Source organism: Phodopus roborovskii, unplaced genomic scaffold (genome assembly GCF_943737965.1).
Source record: "Phodopus roborovskii unplaced genomic scaffold, PHOROB, whole genome shotgun sequence".
Lineage (NCBI taxonomy): Eukaryota > Metazoa > Chordata > Mammalia > Rodentia > Cricetidae > Phodopus > Phodopus roborovskii.
This window is the reverse complement of record NW_026126013.1, coordinates 179,597-202,369: the sequence shown is the minus strand read 5'-3', so window position 1 is coordinate 202,369 and position 22,773 is coordinate 179,597. Positions and strand designations below refer to the sequence as shown.

The 22,773-nt window shown below is 39.2% G+C and overlaps 1 protein-coding gene across 1 annotated transcript; it reads left to right on the top strand.

Moving 5' to 3' along the window:
- The first annotated feature begins 5,334 nt into the window (after nucleotides 1-5,334).
- Serpina7 (serpin family A member 7) lies at nucleotides 5,335-8,982 on the top strand. Its single transcript, XM_051179328.1, is given in 7 exon segments — nucleotides 5,335-5,554; nucleotides 5,557-5,627; nucleotides 5,629-5,974; nucleotides 6,871-7,034; nucleotides 7,037-7,149; nucleotides 7,854-8,001; nucleotides 8,775-8,982. Coding segments are annotated over 7 exon segments (1,245 nt in total). The 5' UTR covers nucleotides 5,335-5,343; the 3' UTR covers nucleotides 8,967-8,982.
- The last annotated feature ends 13,791 nt before the right edge of the window (nucleotides 8,983-22,773 follow it).

Here is a 22,773-nt window from a genome sequence, read left to right as displayed (position 1 = left end):
ATAAGGGTTTGTGTGTTGGAGACTTGGTATTCCTCATATGAGGCTTAGTGTTAGACCATTGTCACTGTTCTCAGGAGAAACCAAGTTACTGTTTGGGGTCTCTTTGAATTAGTTCTTTTTTAGTTTGTTGTTTGAGACACATAACCCAGACTGGCTTAGAATTCATAGGTTGATCTTTCAGCCTCTTTCTTGCTCTCTCTCTCTCTCTCTCTCTCTCTCTCTCTCTCTGTGTGTGTGTGTGTGTGTGTGTGTGTGTGTGTGTGTGTGTACATCCCACAAGGTTCCCATAAGTTAATTTCTACTGAAACCCCGAACCTGTGCCATTGTCCAAATATGTAACCAGAGGGCATAGATTTGAAGGTTTTTCTTTTCTATTCTTTCTTTTATTATTTTTTTAACTTTTTGTTTCTTCTGCAAGAGTTTTCTGGAGCTTATCGCATTTGAGAAAACAGAGAGTGTATAGTTTTATTATCAGGGTTGAGTTTGAACTAATCAGGTAGTCATGAGACCCAAGCTTGACACATGTGCCAGTGACCATCCTATTTGTGAGCTGTGTGACCTTACCTATTGAGTTTGGGCAGTGGTGCAATGAGATCACAAAGGCCACTTTGATGGAGGATGGATATGCTGCATTCACCTTTGAAATCCCAGTGCTGAATATGCTGTTTTGTATACAGTAGCACTTTATTTGTTTGGAAAGAAATAGTGGCACAGTATAGTCACCCTTACTGTACTCCCCCCTTTTCAAAAATTACCCACTGTCTTTCCAATGGAATTCAGTTAGAGTATGTCTATTGTATCTTGTATTTCAAGTCCTTTCATAGACTATATGTAAGATTAAGTTGAACTAGACCCAGTTACTTTCACAACTCCCTTGATTAACATATTGTTCTTTATTCAATATAATATTTTTCTTGATTATTTTGGAATTTCACAACATGCACCTCATCACACTCACTTGCCATTCTTCCCAGATCTGCCCTCTTACCCTTGTTACAACCCCCCCAAGAAAGAAAGAAAAAGACAAGTCAATTTGTATTGATCATATGGTCAAACACTCAGTGGCCAGCCCCTTAAGGAAAACTGAGTATTTCCCCACCCTGACCCTTGCCAGAAGCCATCATTATCACATTTTAAATAGTTCTCTTCAATGGCTTCCTGTCTAGGCTGCTACATTTTTTTGAGGTAGCACGAGGTGGGGGTAGAGGTTTTCACAGAAGCCTTATATGTCTTTCTCAAATGTGAGTCTGCAGCCATCAATACCATTGCAAAAGAAAATTCCTTGCCCTTTACAGACAGCAGGAGCACAGATCACTGACATCTACGTGGTCAGCAGCACAGACATTCACATGGCCTTCAGCATCTGCATGAACCAATTGGACCTCAGCACAGTCTCCAGTGACAGTATAGACCACAGACATCAACACAGCCCTCTGCTATATCACAGGCCATGGACACCATCATAGCCCTTGGCAGCAGCACAGACCACAGACATCAACATGGCCTCCAGGGAAACATGGGTAATGGACACTACTGTGGTCTCCAGTGGCAGCCTAGCCCATGGACATCTACACGGATTCAGTGCAAACTGTGTGGATACCCACGATCTATGCTGCTGACTAAATACATTGATTCTTAATGTAGTTCTTAGGGCAGCTGTTTGGAGAGTCATGTGCTTTGTGTCATCTCATGTGCTTGATCAAATATGAGGAGGTATTGCAGTTAAATAAGGATCAGGATAAACAAATAGGCCGAATAGATGTTTATTCAGGGAGAAATAACTCATAACATAGTCCTGCCCCACACTTAGGTGAGAGATGAGTGTGGGCCTCTGGCTCAGGCTCCACAATTTTCTGGACAGATAACACTTATCAAAATTAAATCAAGAACAGATAACCAATTTAAACAGACCTATAACACCTAATGAAATAGATGCAGTCATCAAAAGTCTCCAAACCCCCCCCCCCAAAAAAAAAAAGCCCAGACCAGATTACTTCAGTGCAGAATTATTGCGGTTAAATAAGGATCAGGATAAACACATTGGCCAAATAGATGTTTATTCAGGGAGAAATAACTTACAACCTAGACAGATGAACACCAGCAAGTTCCACTGGATGCTCTCCTGTCCGTGTCCTGCCAGCAAGAGAGCACATTCCCGGGCTCCTCCTCAGACCTAGTTCCACAGGTCACTTCTGCCCCTGGCTCCACCCCCAATGGGCGTGGTCAGTGCCACAGAAGGAGACAAAGTGACTATCCCACTACAATTCCCCTTTTAGTCTAAAGAAAAGATTTAGGCTTGATACAAAACTATATACAAAACCATAAATAAGAAGTGTGCTCTAAGAAAAGGAAAAGTGAAAACAAAACGACCTACATATCTAGTCCTAGGGTGAAGGCAAAATGGAGTTTACAATAGAGTTGTCCTAAGCTGGAAAACTTAAGTCTCGTACCTAATATATCTAACTAGGAAGAGAGAATAATAGTTGTGATAGTTTAATCTTCAACCTCATCAAGACCTGAGAAGGAAAATAACGATACTAGGGTAGACAGGAAGTGCGGATGGGCAACTTCCAAAAGGTGCAGCCAGGACAGAAACAGCAAGCTACCTGGACAATCACCCTAGGTCTCACAGCAATGTTGGTACACCCAATTTTGGCCAAGGCCAAGAGTACTTGACAGACCACAACAACAGCAGGGAAGTAGAAAGGCTGTCTTACCCTGACTTGGCAAGGTTTAGCAGTCTTCTATATTTGTCTCCTGCAACACATAGGACTGCATGTCCAAGAGTTACACAGACAAACCCTGTCTCAAAAAATAGAAAAGAAACAGAATAATAAAAGAGTCAAGATGGAGAGTCTGGAGAAAGCAGAATGCCAGCTGGCTCCCTGGTAAGGAGACCACGTGAAAATACATAGATCAACAGAAATGGGTTAATACTTAAGACAGAGGTAGCCGATAAGAAACAAGTACCAGGCCAACAGCATCATATCAAATACAGAGTCTCAGTGTATTATTTAGGGCTGGCGCAGCAGCGGGACAAGACCAGCAGCGGTAGGAAAAACCATACTCCTTACAAGGAGGAGTTACCATTCCTACTATTAAACTACCTAAAAATTGACAGAGTCCAACTGGAGTTTCTTGATGAAATCTAATTATTTTTGTTTCTTCTTCCTTTTTTGTTTTGCCTTTTGAGGCAGGGTTTCTTTGTGTAACAGCTCTAGCTGTCTTGGAACTTGCTTTGTAGACCAGGCTAGCCTCAATATACAGAGATCTACCTGCCTCTGGTTCCCAAGTGCTGGGATTACAGATGTGCACCAACACCACCCAGCTTCTACTGCCTCTTTGTATATAGCCTATCAGGTATAAAATGTTTGTTTTTATTCCATATTTTTTGGCCTCTTCTGTACCATTTCTGGAGTTCCTGGTTTAGTGGACAATATAGTGGACTTTACTGATCAGAAGACATGACTAGTTTCCTTTTGTGTATTAAAATTGTAGGATTTGAGAGCATTTTCTCCACCTATGCATAAACCATTCTATAGCACCAATTAGCAAGAGTCAGTGAGTTTCTCAAAACTCATTCTGTTCTGGCACTATTTGTCATTGATAGTACCAACTGTTTTAAATGAGGGAATGTATGTAGAAGCCAAAGTATTAGCTAAAGTTTTATCCAGAGTAAAAACCATATTTTTTTAAAGCATTTTTTCCACTTGGCTTTGGTAGTGCATCAATTCTGGAAATGTTATTGCAACATTCATATAATGGTTAATTTCTAACTAAGAATGCTCTAGTTTTGCAATAGAGGGCATGTTATAAAGATGAGAAGGTGTTGCTATCTGAGAGATGCAAGTGGCTTCTTGGGCGTGTGCTGTAAGTAGTTTTTTCCTTGGGAACACTGAACATTTCTAAGTCAGAGTTCCAAATAACTGAGTTTTAATCAGGAGGCAAGTTCTAAGAGTGGTCCTCCTGTAACTGACCTTCTAGCCTTCCTTGATGATTTTGACAGGAAGAGTACTCTGGTGATAGTGTGGAAATTGGATCTAAAAGTGGATGAAGGAAGGCTAAAGGGGATAAGAGGCCCTCTGTCATGCTAGAAGCTTATAAAGTCATTAAAGCCTTAAGCTTAGGCAATGGCCATTGGAGATGGAGAGAAAAGAAAAGTTTTGATAAGTATTCAGGCAGTATTCATTGATCAGCATGACCATTAGAAGTGGAGAATAAAAATGAAGCAAGTCCCTTTGATATGGGTCTGTCTATAAACAGGGGTGCAATATATTGGAATATGGAATGAAAATGAAGAAGTGGGTTTGGGGAGTTGAGATAGAATGTGTTTACATTTGGAAATGGGATTTTCCAGTGGAGACTAACAGAGTGTATATGTCCAGTAGCAGCTGGTTAGATGAGTAACAATTCAGTGCGATAGTATGGACTAGAAGGATATTTAGTTCCTTAAATGAGACACTCATGAAGAAAATGAAAAGCTGAAGGAGGGTTCCTATACTGACTCCATGAATGTCTCTTTTTTTTTTCTAACCCCTGGTGTTTGACTCTACATCATGCTCCCTATTTCTTTGTACTATTACATGCTTAGAAACTTTAGGGCTTCCTCTCTAATTGTTACAAAAGGACATGCCACATACTTATAAGAGTAAGATAGTTAAGATCTATTAAAAGTGAGAAATGGCTCTACAGGTGGCAGTGAAATAAAGACGTCTCTAAAACAAGAATGTTATACTTTCATTTTCCTATCCTTTGAAAATCCTCTTGTGGCATCCATATATTTCTCAAGTGCATGAATTTTGGTTTGTTATGTTATACATAACTTGATCAACCATTACCCTTCCATTCTAACTAAACATTTCTTGTAGGACTTGTTCTCATTTTGTCATATCACAATGCTACCTTAAGAAAACATCAATTTAATATACACACATACACAGACCAAAATTGTCATGTACATGCAACATTGTGATATGACTCTTTATACCCATAAAGTTGTCCTTCATGCAAATGACAAGTGAATCAATTTCCATGAGTTTAAATTAGCATCAGTATTTTCACATGCTATTACCACATGCTAATGAATTCATAACATTGTATTTCTCTTCCCTAGAAAAGCCATTTCTCCTACTCTCTTTCCCTAGTAGACATGTCACTGGTCTTTAGAGAAAAGAGAACTACCATCCCTTATTCTTCCCTGAACAAATCTTCAAATAATTTCTTTAGTTTTGTAAATCAAGGTAGGTGACTTTTATATTTCTCAGGACCAGAAAGTGTTTTATCTATCTAAGTTCTCCCAATGGTTATCTCACTTCATGTTTTGTAGATCATCTTCATTCCAGAATGTCAGTGTTCCTCTGTTGGTTTCTCTTGGCATTTGGGCTTCAGGATGCAATCTATTGTTCACAATATAACAGCTCTGAAGGCAAAGTAAGGACCTGCCATTTGCCCCAACAAAATCCCACTCTCTATAAGTTGTCATCTATCAATGCTGATTTTGCATTCAGTCTATATCGTTGGTTCTCTGCAGAGAACCCAGATTGGAACATCTTCTTTTCCCCGTGAGCATATCTGCTGCTTTAGCCATGCTTTCTTTTGGATCTGGCTCTAGCACCCAAACTCAGATTCTTGGAGGTCTTGGGTTTTAACCTCACAGATACTCCAATGACAGAATTACATCAGGGCTTCCAGCATTTGATCTGTTCATTGAATTTCCCAAAGAATGATCTGGAATTGCAGATGGGAAATGCAATTTTCATTGGGAAGCATCTGAAACCACTGGCAAAGTTTTTGGATGATGTCAAGACCCTCTATGAAACTGAAGTCTTTCCTACTGACTTCTCCAATGTTTCAGCAGCCCAGAAGGAGATCAACAGTTATGTGGAGAAGCAAACAAAAGGGAAAATTATAGGCTTAATTCAAGATCTTAGCCTGAACATTATAATGATTCTGGTGAAGTATATTCATTTCAAAGGTAAGGCATTAAGATATCAATTTCCAATCTAGTGTTAAGATAAAGAGATATGTGTGTGTGTGTGGGGGGGTTAAGGTCTCTTATCATTGGCATCAGTAGGAGTCCCTCATGCCACAATGATTTTTCACTACTGTCTATATCTATGCATTGTGTTGGATCATTCCAGGATGACACACAGCTCTGTTTATGAGCCCAGGAAATTTCTATGGAAATAATACTTTTAAAGATGCAGTTGACAATATTATGAATGTTCTGATCATATCAGGGTAAATAATTACAGTTTCTAAAATATTTAGTGAGGTGCGAAAGCCTGTATTTAGCAAGTCAACTGAATTTGTATTTAAGCACAATGTGGTTCCTATTTCCTGTGCATATTTGGATACATTGCATAAATACCTTTTATTACATGTTAAGTACTCACTATGCACTAAAGACTGTGCTACAAGTATCCAAATGTATAACATTGATAATTTTTAGTGCTACCCTTTCCAGCAAGGCTTGGTTTCATAGAACCTGTCTTTTCTGTTTGGATGAGTGAATTTTTTTGCATAAGCCAAACACCTATGTATGCTTAAAATGACAGAACACTTTTTTTTAAATCTCATTTCACCTATTTTTCTGTACACTCATATACTTTTTCATGGAATTGAAATTGTTTCTGGTGGGTGTAGAAAGTAGAGTGTTTCTAAAAATATATTGTAAAGTCCAGCAGCATTGGCAAGGACCTCTGTTTTTGCCATGTGGTAGCTGGATGATCATGTCAGCTGATCTTGTTTCTCTGATCCTTAGTGAGTCATTTGTAATCACTTGGAAAACTGGTTGACAGTAGGCATTCTTAATTATTATATGAATGACTAATGCTTTCAAAGAAACATCTCTCCTCTTTTTGTTTTAAGCCCAGTGGGCAAATCCTTTTTGTGTATCTAGAACAGAAGAGAGTTCCAACTTCTCAGTGGACAATGCCACCTCAGTACAGGTTCCCATGATGCACCAGCTAGAACAATACTATCATTTTGTGGATATAGAGCTGAATTGCACAGTGCTTCAAATGGAGCTTCAAATAGTGAGAATGCCCTGGCACTTTTTGTCCTTCCAAAGAAGGAACACCTGGAGTGGGTGGAGGCAGCCATGTCATCTAAGACACTGAAGAAGTGGAACCGCTTACTGCAGAAAGGGTAAACAATTTACAGGGCATGAGGGGCTGTGGGTGGGTCTAACAATGGAGGTGAGCCTGAGTTCAGAAGAAATCTAGAGGTAGGAAAATTGCCCAGAAACACTTGGCAGGGGTATGATAATATTTAGATTATACCTAGTACAAGGTGTCTGGCACTTTTCTGGACACTTTTCATAGTTTTTCATCTAAGCATATTGAGAAAATGCCAAAGGAGGTAGTATTTTGGACTTTTGCCATATTAGAAATTCCCATAAAGTTCCCCAGAGTGAGGATGCTAGGATGCTGATATCTTTTTCAGGGACAAGATAAAGCTTTGGGATGGACAAGGTTTGATGTTGGCATGGAGTTGGCAGTCATTATTAGCTAGAACTGCAAGACAGACAACAATGAAATTTCCTGTGCACTACACTTGGATCTTCATTCCATTAGACCCCTGGACTTGTTCAATACCACAGAGATGCATCTTTCTTATAATAAGGGAGCGGGTACTGTGTGTTGCCATCCAACATTTTCTGAGTCAGAGACCATTTTTACAGCAATGCCTTCTGTGCTTCTGGTGCCACATTAATGGTTGTAGCAATGTTAAATGAGAGAGAGAGACAGAGAGATACAGAGAGAGAGACAGAGAGACACACAGAGAGAGATTAGCATGATTAGATGATTAGTGTAGTGACTGTCATGTCTCCCTTTCCTTATCCCATACAGACAGATTGAGTTGTTTGTTCCAAAGTTTTCAATTTCTGCAACATATGACCATGGAAGCACACTTCAGAAGATGGGCATGAGCGATGCCTTTGCTGAAAGTGCTAACTTTCCTGGAATCACAGAAGACAGTGGTCTAAAACTTTCTTATGTAAGTTGGTAGATTTTTTTTCTGTATAAGCTGGAAAGGACAGTAAGAGTCAATTAATTCACCCATTTTATTTAGTCAATGAGAAATCTCATATCTGCAGTGGCAGTGTGATTCTGTTATGTCAGTATCATATGAGAGTCATTCTTGTTACTCAAAATAAGTCATTTTAGAAGTTGTTTCTGGAGCTGGAGCAATAGCTTTGCAGATAAGAGAACTGTTTGCTCTTCCAGAAGACTCAGGTTTAGTTTCTACCATCAAGATAACATGCCAGATCCTAACTGTCTGTGACTTCAGTCCCATGAAATTTGAGATCCTCTTTTGGTCTCTGCAGGTACAAGGCAAGCATGTGATGTAAAACAAACATGCAGGCTTGACACCCAAATATATAAATAAATAAATAAATAAATAAATAAATAAATAATAAATAAATAAATAAATAAATGTGATTTTCATCCCTAACCCTCATATATACTAAGATGACTCTAATAAAATGAAAGTCTTAATGATCAGAAGTGACTCTTGTGTGATACAGTGATACAGTGAGAAAGGTAAAAAAGAGATAACTTCTAAAGATAGAAGTGATGGAGAATGAGATACTATCCAAACAAGTAGTCCTAAAATCACATAAATTCATTAACTATACTTATCGTAGTAATATTAACATTCATGTACCATCAACACAATATACTGTATTTAGTTTTTTGTACATTTAACACACCCAAAGGCAGTTGACACTTTTTAAGTGGACCTTCAGTGTGTGTTCTTCTCCCCAGGCTTTTCACGAGGCTGTGCTGCACATTGGAGAAGAGGGAACCAAAGAAGGAGCTGTGTCTCTGGATAGGCCACAAGTGGCTCTTCTTCACCCTATTATCCAATTTGATAGACCATTCTTATTGATGACTTTGGAGAAAGGGACCAGAAGCATTCTCTTTTTAGGGAAAGTTGTTAACCCAGTGAAAGAGTAACTGGCGAAGAGGTCATTGAGTGTCTGCATACTATAATGGGAAATAAACATTTAACGTAGCTTGATGTACTTGCTGTGGGCTTGTACTTTACGTCTTTTGTGCAAGGGATAAAAGTGGACCTTCTCAGGACTGCATTGGCTGTGGAAGAGGCTAATGCTATGACCAAACATGCAGATAGCGAATGAGTTATTGTTATCTAAGACTAGAGGAAGGATCAATGTTAGTAAGTCACTACAAAGCTACTCATCAATTAGCTAACTCTAGAAAATTTGACTGGGATTACAAATGCCTTTGGACAACAGCTGCAATATAAGTCAACTCTTCACATTATAGTATTACAATAGTATGATCAATGAACATGCAAATGATGTGGCTTGTATATGAGCTTCACATTAACATCTGCTCTTTCTACACATTCAAAATGAATCTGTGATTATAGCTGCTGCTAGCTTTAATGAAGTTTTGATGCTTTTATCTAGAGATGTGATGTTTGTTACCAAACGTGCATTCAACAGCAGAATAGAGAGAAATGAATTTTCTCATGTAAGCCACATCCTCTCTAGCAGATATCATTGTTCTAATTCATAAGGTATTGATAGAGGGATAACTCATTTGCACTGTGTATTATATTTGTTATTTTTAATATTCCTTTCAAATATTGCATGCTGCTTGGTCTCATGGAAATTTCCTGGGTAACCTGTCTTTTTTTTTGTCTGTATTCCTCAAGAAAATATGATATTTGTGTCCCCCGAACCCCCACTGTCTATGTATGCTATTTTATTTTCACCCAACAAAGTAGATTTATTCTTGACATCATGTATTCAAGCACCAATACTAGAATTTGGAACACAGATATCACAATGAGAATTAATTATGTAGTAACCAAATAATATCTCCAATCTTTCACTAATAGGAAAATAGCAACAAATGTATTAGCACTATGTATATGTGCTTCTATATTAAAATAAATAAATATACTTAGCCATATGTTTATCATTTTCTATTTTCTTATTAGACACATTAGTAGGCAGGTTGAATAGGTTTTCTATAATACTTATTGTTAGTATTTAGGCATTTGTACTGGTCTGTCTTTGGGGTTCTGTCAGCTACAACCACTAAGAGCACCACCTGTGCACTTTCACTTTTCAAAGGGCCCTGCCTACTTCCTATCCTTCTCTTTTTTTTTCTCCTTTTCCCTGTCTGTCTCTGAGCCTTTCTTTCCTCTCCACCACTGCTCTTGTCCCTGGAGACCAGTCTCCCCCATTCTATTTCCCCTTTTATGATCCCTTTTCCCAATTAAAAGAAGCCTCTACTTGAACTCTGTCTCATGGCATCTTTTTCTCTCGCACTTCCTTTTTAAAATTACAATGCTTACTTTGCCCTTTGTGTATAAGGAATTGGAAACCCAGAGATAGGTCATGACTTTTGATACAGAAAAAAGTTCATTTTTGACACGATGTTTCATTTCACTGTAATTAGTTTACAATATTGGTTCTGTTACTTACAGTATTTTGTGATCCTGGGCAAAGTACATAAACTCTACAACTTCTGTTCCTCATGTGTAAATGGAAATGGTAGTAACATCCACACTGTTATGACCTCACCAAATCCTAGGAAATTCAGTGAAAATGCAAGACATCCCCCCAAACAACATAGGCTATTGCCACTGCCCATGGTTGCCTCTTAGAGCTTCAATGTAAGGCCTTATTGCTAAAGATACTGAACATGTACGACACAGGACATAGAGGAATTGAGCTGGAAAGGAGCAGGAAACCTCCCTGAAAACTAGCTCTCATAGTATCTGAGGTGCTGTGCAAGTTGCCAGGGGAGAAAAGCAATCAATAGTCCTGATCAGTTGTAAAGCCTATGAATCACACCAGTAATCAGCCTGCTAGTGATGCAATAGTAGTACTTTGTCTTTGAAGTAATCAACAAGTGTTTAATAATACTTAAGGCTCATTCAATAGGAGGGAATTCGTGCCAGATATCGTAAACCTAGCTAATGTCTCCTGGATGGAGAGGTCATAGACCTTAGAGAACCTACTTCTAATGTTTCCCTCAAAGCACTATAATTTCTAACTGCATGATAATCCTATCCTTGTCCTTATACACACAAGTAAATATAGCTCTTTCCCTCATCAAAGAAACACATTTTTAGCAAATATGAAAACTACTGCAGAAATCCAGAAGTGATAAATATGCAGAGAATAAGTGAATGTAGAATATTCAACCTAAACAGATTAATCTACAGCACAAACCCATACCTAAGAGCCAGGGAACACTGTGGAAAAGGGGGTGGAAAGAGTCTAAGAACCAGAGAATCAGTATGTTTGCTGCTACACAGTGTCTTATAGACATAATATGGATGCTATACCCATGGGACCTCAACAGTATGGCTGCCCAACATGACTGCATAATGACAACAATGATCAGGCATGCCAACATGGATGGGGGAAATTTTTCAAGGCCTCACTGCTAGATGAAGTACTATATTCAATGGCTACTGGGGAATGAGGATCAATTTTCTCAAAGGATGAGCCTCTTGATATGTTATTCATTAACAAGCAGTTAGCCTCTAAACCTGTCTATATTAGCATTTCTAAAAATGGAGATTTGGTAGGTGTCTATGTCTGTGTGTGCATGCGTGTGTGTGTGTGTATGTGTGTGTGCACACGCATGCATACGTGTGTGTGTGTGTGTGTGTGTGTGTGTGTGTGTTAGTTTGCTTTCTCTTGATAAAATACCACAGCCAGAAGAAACTTGAGGAAGATTTTGACTTATGGTTCTAGAAGAAAAGTCCATAATGTTAAGGAAGATATAGCAGCAGGTGACCTGAGTGGGAAAGTTACTGATCACATTTAATCAAATAGCAAGCTGAGAGCACAAACTGTAGATTGGCTGGGGCTATAAGCTTTCAAAGCCTACCCCTAGCAGTGCAGTTCCTCTAGCAAGGGTCCACAACCTAAAAGTCCATACCCTCCGCCAAAATAGTACAGTCACCCAGATCCAAGTGTTTAAACATGTGAGACTAATGGGGGGGTTCACATTCAGACCACAACATTCCATTCTGTGTTCCTCATAGATTCATGACCATATCGTAATGTTAAATGCATTTAGTTCTACTTTAAATGCCCCCATCATCTTTCAGTCTAAACACTGTTTAAAAGTGCAGTCTCTTCTGAGACTCAATGTAATGTGACAAATGTAATCTGCAAATTCTGCAACTCCATGTCAGTGTCTGAGACTTTAGATTTCAGGGGCATTGATGGCTCTGCATCTCTAGCTTTGCTACTTGTAATATACATCGCTCTCTTGGCATGGTACTACTCTAAATATGCAGCTCTTCTTGGCAGATATCTCATGTCTCTGCCATCACCAACTTACAGGGATCACTAATAGAACACAGACTTCACTTTCACAGCCTAATTCAGTTGCTTCTCAGAGCCTTCTTGTAGCAAACTCAAGCACTTCCATGTACTGACTGACCTCAGTAGCTCTCTGAAACAGTGAAGAAAGAATCTATAACTACCCTCATTCTTGCATCATTCATGAACCAAAGCATGTACCACATGGATTACACCGTTATGTTTGGCTGCCAACTTAAGATGGACCTTTGCCCCTTTCTACCACATTAGCAACAGATTTTGTGCATTGATGCAATTGCTTTCTTGAAGCCATCAACCCCTCAGGCCTTCTGCTTTCAAAGTTAGAAGTTTGCACCATTGTCATTGTTCCTTTACAGAATAGGTGACTTCTTAACATGTACATTCTCTTTTGGCAGGACATTCCTTGGCTGTAACATTAAGCCTTCCATTATTTTTTTTCTTTTAACTGTTTTTATGTATATCCTACTTCCACCTTTTTCAGTTTAGATCTGCATAGAGTTGTTAGCAATGATCATGCCACAGACTCAATGTTATGTTGTCTTGAAAATTCCTCTCAGCACCCAGGCTCCCACTAGAATGGCTTATTAAGCTCTGTTTAGAATATTTAACCATTTTTCTTATCCAGACTTCTAGAATAACCCACACTTCTCCATAAAATAACATGGTCAACATGATGGTTAATTTTGGTTGTCACACTGACACACATTGGAAGAAGGAACCTTAGTTGAATTCCCTCCACCAGATCACCTGGTAAGCACGTCTATGAGACATTTTCTTGATTGTTTGTTGATATGGGGCAATTCGCCCTGCTATTGTATGCAATAATATCACTGGACATATGCATCTGGTAGTTGGATGCCAACTTGGAAGCAAGCCAGTAATAAGCTTTTCTCCACATTTCTTGTTTCTGTTCTTGCTTAAGTTCCTGACCTGACTTTGGTTGTGACCTGCAAGCACAAGATAAAATAAAAGCTTTCCTCCCAAAGTTGCTTTTGGTCAGTATTTTAAAACAACAACATTAAAGCAAACTATATATATATATATATATATATATATATATATATATATATGTGTGTGTGTGTGTGTGTGTGTGTGTGTGTGTGTGTGAGAGAGAGAGAGAGAGAGAGAGAGAACAATAGTTATAGAAAAGAAGGTCATGAACTTCAGAAGAAGTAAAGAAGATACAAGAGGAAGTGGATGGTGGAGAGTAAAGGGTAGAGATGAATATATTTAGTATTTCTGTATAAAATACTAATCTGCTATGAGAATCCATACCCTGGAAGTGACGGGTAAACTTTATCTATGGTACCCCAACACTATGGCTATCTAAACAAGATATAAACAAGGACAAGACCAAAAAGATATGCTATTGTAGAGGAGGGAATATCATGGGCCCCTGCACAAAGAAGTACAGAAAATTAAGAAAGCTAAAAGTGAGATAATTAATCTTCTCCAGGGATGAGCCACCTAAATAGTTATCCAGTACAAAATGGTCAGCCTTGAAATCACAAACAGTAAACAGACTGAGTAGATTACATTTATATATACATATGTATGCATACATTGTGTGTGTGTGTGTGTGTGTGTGTGCATGTGTTTGTGTATGTATAATATATTTCACAACTACAAAAGAGGCCATGAATTTGATAGGGATCAGGGGGTAGAGAACATGTGAATGGGTAGAAAATATGGAGTGAGGAAAAGGAGGTGGGGAAAAGATATAGTTCTATTTTAATTTTAAAATGTTATTTAAAAAATAAAGCAACTTAAAGCAACTTAAAGATTGGTTATTTGAATAAATGATAGACGGATAAAGATGACATGTACATCAAAAGAAATGCTTCCTATTTGTATAGGTAAAGCTTGGGGACATTAATCAAAATAAGATAGTCACAGATGTTCAAATCCCTATATCACTCCATATGTATGAGGCATGAAGATTAGTCATACTAGTAGACACAGAAAGTACAATTGCCATTGCTATATGGAGCAGAAAATTTTGAGTAGTTATTTGATAGTTTCAGTTGTATTGGTTCTAGACATCTGTAAAACAGTATCTGTGCTTCCTAACACTACAATATAGTCTTTAAATATTTTTGATGATAGATCTCATATTTAATGCTTTCTTTAGCACAAAATAGATACAGTGAAAGGTTCAGTGGTGTAGCAATTGCCTAGTGTACCTAGTATATATAAAACACTGGGTTCAATTCCAACACTGGAAAATTAAAACAAACAACTCAAATTAAAATTACTAATGTCATATAGTAGTATATGCATTTCTATAAAACAAATAATAAACTACTGCTACCTGTCTAAATCAGTTGTGTACCATTGACTGGTGACTATAAACACCAGATATTTATTTCTCACATTTCTTGTAGGCCTGGAGTCCAAGATGAGTATATCAATGTGTTTAGTTCTGGTGAGGATGTTGCTGTCCATCTTCTTATACTAAATTATATACACATTGCATGCTGGAACACAAACTAGACAGTGCTAACTTATAGATTTTAAAAGGATGCTGATATTCATGAGTGCTCTATCCTAATGATCTATCTAACATCTAAAACACTATTTCCTAACACTCATGCCTTGTGAAATAGAATTTTAACACATAACATTAGTCATTTTAGTCATCCCACCCATAACTCAATGTGTATAATATGTAAAAGTAGGAATTGTGTTATTTTTATTATAACTGGCTATGACAGTCTACAAGTTTTAAAATAATACAGCTGTTATCATTATAGTATGAACTACCTCGTCAAGAAAGGACATATTCTATAACCTATGAGTCCTGTTAGTAAAAAACCTTAAACTTTGGTCCTTTCATGGACTATCTTACCTTCAGGGATATTTTTTCTTTGAGTTTTAAAATTGCATTTATATACATACATATGTATGTATTTATCATGTGTGTGGTCCATGAACCTGCAACAGTACATGGCAGAACCATATTCATAACAAATGCTCAGCTATATTTTGGGCAAATATTACTTCTTATGTCCATTTCCCAAAAATATTTGGCAAAAGATTATCAATCACTTTGAGTGTCAAACAAATGATGATGGACTCTGTTGTGTAACACAGTCTATTCCCTTCCTGATTATTGTAGTCAATGCCTCTTACCTACATGGAGAAATGGAAATTCTAACTCCAGTTGTTGATAACTGAAATCATTTACGCCTAGTCTCTACCTCATTTCTTGTACTTTGCATCTGAGATAGCTGATAAGAAAGGCAGTATCTTCACCATTATTGAATTATGAGAGGTTCAAACCTCATAAGCCCCTTTTTACATCGATTGATACAGTAGGGTAAAAGCCATCCAAAAAAACTTCTTTGACCAGAGCCAAAGAGACACACTGTAGCACTGAAACCAGAGCCAATTCACTGATTCTGAAAACAGAGGCAAAGGTTTAAAAGGGCCAGAGAAAGAAACATGCCCTGGCCCTGAAACCAGGGCCAAAATCTTAAAAAAGGGCCAGTGAGAGAAACATACTTTGGCCCAGAAAGCAGAGCCAAAGAAACACACACGTACCTGACCAACTCAGCACAAAAACCAACCAATCCCGGAGCAGGAAAACCATTCAATCCCTGTGTCCCTAATCAACCAATCCTTGAACAAGTAACCAACCAATCTGTGAGCAGGAAAGCCAACTAATCACTGAGCATGAAACCAATCAATCCTTGAACATGAAATTCAGCCAATATCTGAGCTTGTCCAAGCTCAGGGTTTGAAATCCAACCCCCACGCTGAAAACTACACCCTGTTAAAACTGGGCCACTAAGAAGCCCTATATAAATCCCGTACCTGTTCAGTTGGTAGCTGCTCTTTTCTACCCTTGGCAGAGGCAGATGACCTCCTGGGTTCTTCTCTCCCAATAAATCTCTTCAATGAGGTTTGGGTGAGACCTTCTTTTGCTGCAAGAATGAAGTGGAGCAGAGAAGTAGTAACTTCTCGGAGCAGGAGCACAGTGGAGCAGAGGAGCAGGGCTGTAATACTTTCGCTGAGGAAACCTTCCCCCTAGCGGAGCAGAGCAGAGCAGAGTAGCCCACACAAACACCTTCGCTGAGAAAACCTCCCCCTAGCGGAGCATAACAGAGCAGAGCAGAGCAGAGCAGACCACACAAACACTTCCGGGGAGGGGGGGGGAAGACCTCCTCCTAGCGGAGCAGAGTTGTTACACTCTGGGGGACCTGAGCAGAACTGTAACAATTTCTCTGGGAAACCTTCCCCTGGTGGAGCAGAGCAGCAATACTTACAAATACTCAAAAATACCTCATGCATAAGAACTATAAGAGCATACGTTTGGGTGGGTTTCTTGGTTTCTTAAGCTGCATTAGTTAATTGTTTGTTGCTGTGATGAAGCACCTTGGGCAAGACAACTTAAAGAAGGAAGGGTCTGTTTGAACTTAGGGCTCAAGGATGTAAGTGTCTATCACTTTCTTGGCAAAGGAACGTGGGATCAGACAAGCATGGCAGCTGAAGCAGCAAGACTGGATGGAGTCCATGTCTTTAAAAAAACAGGAAGCTGGAAGAGCACAGTGAACAATTTAAAACCTTAAGTCCAGCCCCTAGTGACATACTTCCTCCAACAAGGGCATGCCCCCTAAACCTCCATAAACAAGACCTTTAATTAAGGACATTGTATTCAAATGCTTGAGACATAGAGGACATCTCATTCCAGAAACACACAAGCTATTCTTAGATTAACTTGGGTCTTCCTAACTGTCATAAAATGCATCATTCTGTAGTCACGAAAATTTCTTTCTCTTAGTATATGGTGATACCATCTGTATTCATCTTGGAACCAAAATGGTGTCAGTCCACCCTTTGTCTATGGGCAGCCAAAATGAATAGGGATTTTTCTCCCTTCCCTCTATTCCCTGAACACAGACACCCTGAAAGGTCTAAGTAGCATTCATATTTTATTGTCGAATGCCTTCTAGCTAAATTTCATGAGAAAATATTCACTCCTTAGTTTTTATGATTGACAAGAACCTCCCCCTCCCAGATTAGCACTGTAGTAAATGAAAGCAGAATCTCATGGCTGGTTATTAAAAGTTACTTTTCTGTCCATCTGTTGTTTCTCCAAGCCTTGCATTCTTCCTACTGGAGACACATAGCCATAAAGGATCATGATTAAAGTTATTTTACTGTTTTTTTAAGGTAGCAAGCCAGATTTTCCAAGTATTGTTTCTGAACTGGAACTTCAATCAAGCCTTAAGCAAGAATATTAGTCAGATCACTCCAAATGTCTTGTTGATCCCTCCTGGAAGGGTCCACCCTCCCTGTGGAGTGGGGGGGAATGGGATGGGAGGGTGGTCAGGGGGAATGGGAGGGGAGAGAGGGAGGGAGAGGGAAATGGGATCAATATGTAAAATAAGAAAAAAATAAAAAAATAACTACAAAAAGAATATTAGCAGATTTTTTATTACTGTGACAATGTATCTAAGACAAAAAAATGTTAAGATAGGTGTTTGTATTCAGGCATCTGTACAGGCCTCTCCTTGGGCGTCGTGTCTACCTCAGCCAGCAAGGAAACATGATCACGACTATTCTTCAAGCAGTTTATTCAGGAACCCTGTACATCAGCTTCTGCCTCCCCCCTCCCCAGCCCAAGCAAGCCCTTACATGTGTGCTCACTGCCCAATCAGCTCATGCCACCTGGTGATCCCAGATAGGCCACAGAAGGAGGAAGCACACCAGATCCATCAAGCACTTCCAAATAAGACTTGTTTACAGCTAAGCTCAGAGTACCTGGCATCCAGCCAGGCACCAACTTGGGGCTGTGGCTTCCCACACTTGGGTTTCTGACAGGATATGCTCTCATCTGTAGCCACTAAGAGCACCACCTGTGCGCATTCTCTATTTTCCTTTTTATAGGGGCCCTGCCAAGCTCCCATCTTCCTCTCTCTCCTCTGCCTATCCCTCTGTCTCTCCTTCTTTCCACTACCCTCTCTCTCTCTGCCTCTCTTTCCTCTTCTGCTGTTCCTGTCCCAGAGGGCAGCTCCCCACCCCTCCTTTTTCCCATTCACTTTTCCCCAATAAATAAACTCCCTCCATACAAGTTCTGTTTCATGGTGTCTTGCTCTTGTGTGCTGTTTTTTAAAATTACAATAGGAGGAAATATTTATTTGGGCTTATGGTTTCACAGGTGCATATTGCGGTAAATAAGGGTCAGGATAAACAAATAGGTCGAATAGATGTTTATTCAGGGAGAAATAACTTACAACCTAGACAGATTTGGGTGTAAGGCAGAAGAAACAAAATCTGGGGACTCATATCTTATGCAATTTTCTCTCTGAAATCCTAATTTTCTCACATACTTTTAATGCTTATTGTTGTCTTTCCCTAATGCATACCTTAAAACTTGAAAATTTTACTTTAATATTGATGTGTAACTTTTCCACAAGGAATAATAACGATTCCTAACAGCAGTCTTTGAACTTTCCGGAAAGAAGATGGGGCCCCACATCATCATTTCCACTTGACTCAACCTGATGCATCGGAACTACAAACATCACCCTAAAACCGGTTTGAGACTGTTTTGCTCGAGACAACTCATGACTAGCTAGCTGTAATGGTGCACCTTTTTATTACACCCTGGCCAGTTTCAAATAGAACTACAGTCAAGAATTTTCTGCCACACAGTGACTAACTACATATGTCACAGCCAGTTCTGTTGAGAAATTTGGTTGCTAAAAATTTTCTTCCTACAGGATCCATTGGAGCAATCATCGTCCCATTTCAGCAGGAAGTAATCTTAATATGACTACGCCCCCTTTCCCTACCCTTGGAAATTTGGGATAATAGTCATCGTCTTTGGGTTGGTTTTAGTTATTTGGGATTGGGTGATGCTTACACTCGGGTTTATCTTTTAGACAGGAATAGGGAATGGTGGGTAAAGGTATGGTTTAGATGGGATATAAGTAGATTAGCCTATTTCCTTGAGAATTTGAGTTTGAATGAGATAGTATTTTACAGCTTACATTGTTATGCATTCCTATGTGGTAAGCTATGTAAAATTAAGTTTATATTTTGTTATATTGTGTTAAATGTTTCCACTTATAATATTTATGCACATTATTTTTTACCATATTCTATGTATGTATACTTTTCTTGTGTTCAAGACATTTTGTATATTGATACAATTTGGGATATTTATCTTGCTGCCCTTTATAGTTCTACCTCTTGTCTTGACACTTATACTCTACCTCTATTTTAGGGATTTACATGTAGGTATATGTAAATAGTTATATTGTTTAAGTATTTGTTCCTGCTTTACTCAGGAAAGTTTTAATCAGTCTTTTTAGCTAAGTTCCCGAGTATTATAGATTATCTTCACTCACATTTCCTGTACCTATGAGATTAGTCAGATATAGATGCTTAATCTTCAATCCTTCATAGACATGCAGAACATGGCATTTAAATGTTTTAATATTAGTACTCCTTTGACATGAGACACTGTTGCTCCTGACAGCACCGTGCATTTTCCCGAAAATATGTTGGACACTGTTGTTGCTCCTGCTGGAGTTCAATCTCGCCTCAGCTAATGGCCTGTTGGGCATAGAATTGCCCCCACCTTGACCACTGATTTGGACATGCAGTCCTATGTGCTTGCAGGAGACAAATATAGAAGACTGCTTGACCTTGCCAAGTCAGGGTAAGACAGCCATTCTATTTCCCTGCTGTTGTTGTGGTCTGTCAAGTTCTCTTGGCCTTAGCCAAATCTGGGTGTACCAACGTCGCTGTGAGACCTAGGGTGACTGTTCAGGTGGCTTGCTGTTTCTGTCCTTGCTGCACCGTTTTGGAAGTTGTCCATCCGCATTTCCTGTCTACTCTAGTATTGTTATTTTCCTTCTCAGGTCTTGATGAGGTTGAAGATTAAACTATCACAACTATTATTCTCTCTTCCTAGTTAGATATATTAGGTACTAGACTTACGTTTTCCAGCTTAGGACAACTCTATTGTAAACTCCATTATGCCCTCACCCTAGGACTAGATATGTAGGTCATTTTGTTCTCGATTTTCCTTTTCTTAGAGCACACTTGTTATTCACTGTTAAGCCTAAATCTTTTCTTTAGACTAAAAGGGGAATTGTAGTGAGGTAGTCCTTCTGTAGCACTGACCACGCCCATTGGGGGGTGGAGCGATGGGGGAGGTGACCTGAGGAAGGAGGTCGGAGGGGGCCAGGAAGGCGCTCTCTTTCTGGCGTGACTCGGACAGGAGAGGATCGGGTTGAATTTCCTGGTGTTCATCTGTCTAGGTTGTAAGTTATTTCTCCCTGAATAAACATCTATTCGACCTATTTGTTTATCCTGACCCTTATTTACCGCAATAGGTGCAGGTATATATATGGTCATTTGGCCCAATTACTGAGATTTTATTGAAGCACAACATCATGGCAGGTGTTGGGAGATGTTCTGTAAATATGTTTCTCTTATTGGTTAATGAATAAAACAATGTTGGCCAATAGGAAAGCAAGATAGGCGGGACTAAAGGAGAAGGAGAGTTCAGGGAGAGATAGGAGGAGATTCAATATGGAGGACAGAGAGAGCAGAACTCAGGGCCCTCTCTCTGGTAAGATGAGACCATGTGGAAATATTTAGATTAATAGAAATGGGTTAATATTTAAGACAGAGCTAGCCAATAAAAAAATACTAGTAAGTGGCCAACAGGCAGGGAGTGTATGGTAGAGAAAATCTGCATACCTCCTGGCAGCCAGGATGAGAACTGAAAATAAGGTATACCTTTCTAGGTCACATCACCCCATGTGATCTACTTCATACAACCAGATGTCACCTGTGATTTAATGATTTAGCAAGCATACATACAGCCTTTTTGGTGAGTAAATATATATGAACCTCATATGAACTCATAAACACTGTAGCAGCACACATAAGACCTGCACAAGTTCAAGATAGGTAGTCAGTACTGAGAGGGGCAAGTGGACGTGAGGTATCAACCCTAACCAAGAAGCTTTTTGAAACTGATATTCACAGGCACATGGAAAATTTGTTTGCTATGATGGAGTGTCACTGGTATATCAACCACATTTTCCCAGGAGTACTTGGCCAAGGCAAGGAAACATAAACAAAACAACAAATATCAAACATGATTTTGTGAAGTTTTTTTGTTTCATTTTGGTATTTTTTTTGTTTTACTACTTTTTGTTTTGATTTTTGTTTTTGTTGTTTGTTTAAAGTGACAGAGATAGATAGACAGACAGACAGACAGACAGACAGACAGACAGACAGATAGATAGATAGACAGACAGATAGGATTGACAGAGAATGCAAATTTTGATGGGTAGGGATGTAGGAAGGATCTGGGAGGAGTTGGGAGAGGGGAAACATGGTTGATATGTATTATATGAAACAAATTAAATAAAAATTATACATAAATGCCCTTCCCAGATAGTGAGATCAACAACTGACTTATCCATGGAGCCCTCATCTAATACCTGTTGGAAACAGGAGCAAACACCCATACATAAACACTGAGTCAAACTAGAACCCAGATGCAGAGGGAGAGGACAAGAGTAGGCTGCAGAAACACATAGAGACAGCTGACCTGAACAAGGAGGAGTTAATGGGCCCACAGACTAATAGCTGGGAAGCCAGCATGGGACTGACTCAGGCCCCCCTGAATATGGGTCTCAGCCAGAAGGACTGAGCAGTCTAAGAGACCTCAGACAGTGGAGTCAGGATGTATCCCTGGTTCACAAAAGGACCTTGCGAACTCATCCCCCATGGAGGGATAACTGCCTTAACCTAGAGACAGGAGAGAAGTCCTAGTCCCTACTTCAAATGACCTGTCAGATCTACATGACCCCAACTGGATGTCATTCCCCTACATATGGAATTGGGGTGGGGAGATGGGAGGCGAGGGTGGTTAGGGTTCATGTGAGAGGGCAGAGAGTGTAAAAGTAAGGAAGAGAGGGAGGGAGTGAAGGAGGGAGGGAGAGGGAACTGGGATTGACATGTAAAATAATAAATTAGATAAAAAATTATACAGAAAAATGATACCAGAAAATAGGACTTGGCAGATTAAAGGATACACATATTTCCAGCTTCCATAGACCCCAATCTCTCTGGGGTGAAATCTGGATTCTAGTACTTTCCTTTTGTTTGGTAAATTTATGTCAATGAAAGCTGTTATAATTTCTTTCCAATGAATGCAAATCTCCACTTTGCTCCTTCCTCAGGTTTTTCTCTGTCTCATAATATCTGAGTGGTGTGGGAAATTGCACCCTGATTTCTTGGGTTATTTCTAATTATGGATTTTTAACCTCAGCTTCTTTGCAATTATGGAAACCATCAGTTGTCTTTAGAGTGGTTCTGTCTGGGTGTCTAAGTTCTCTTGTATCTTTAAATTAGTCATTCTCTTTTCTTTTCTCTGATCACCAATA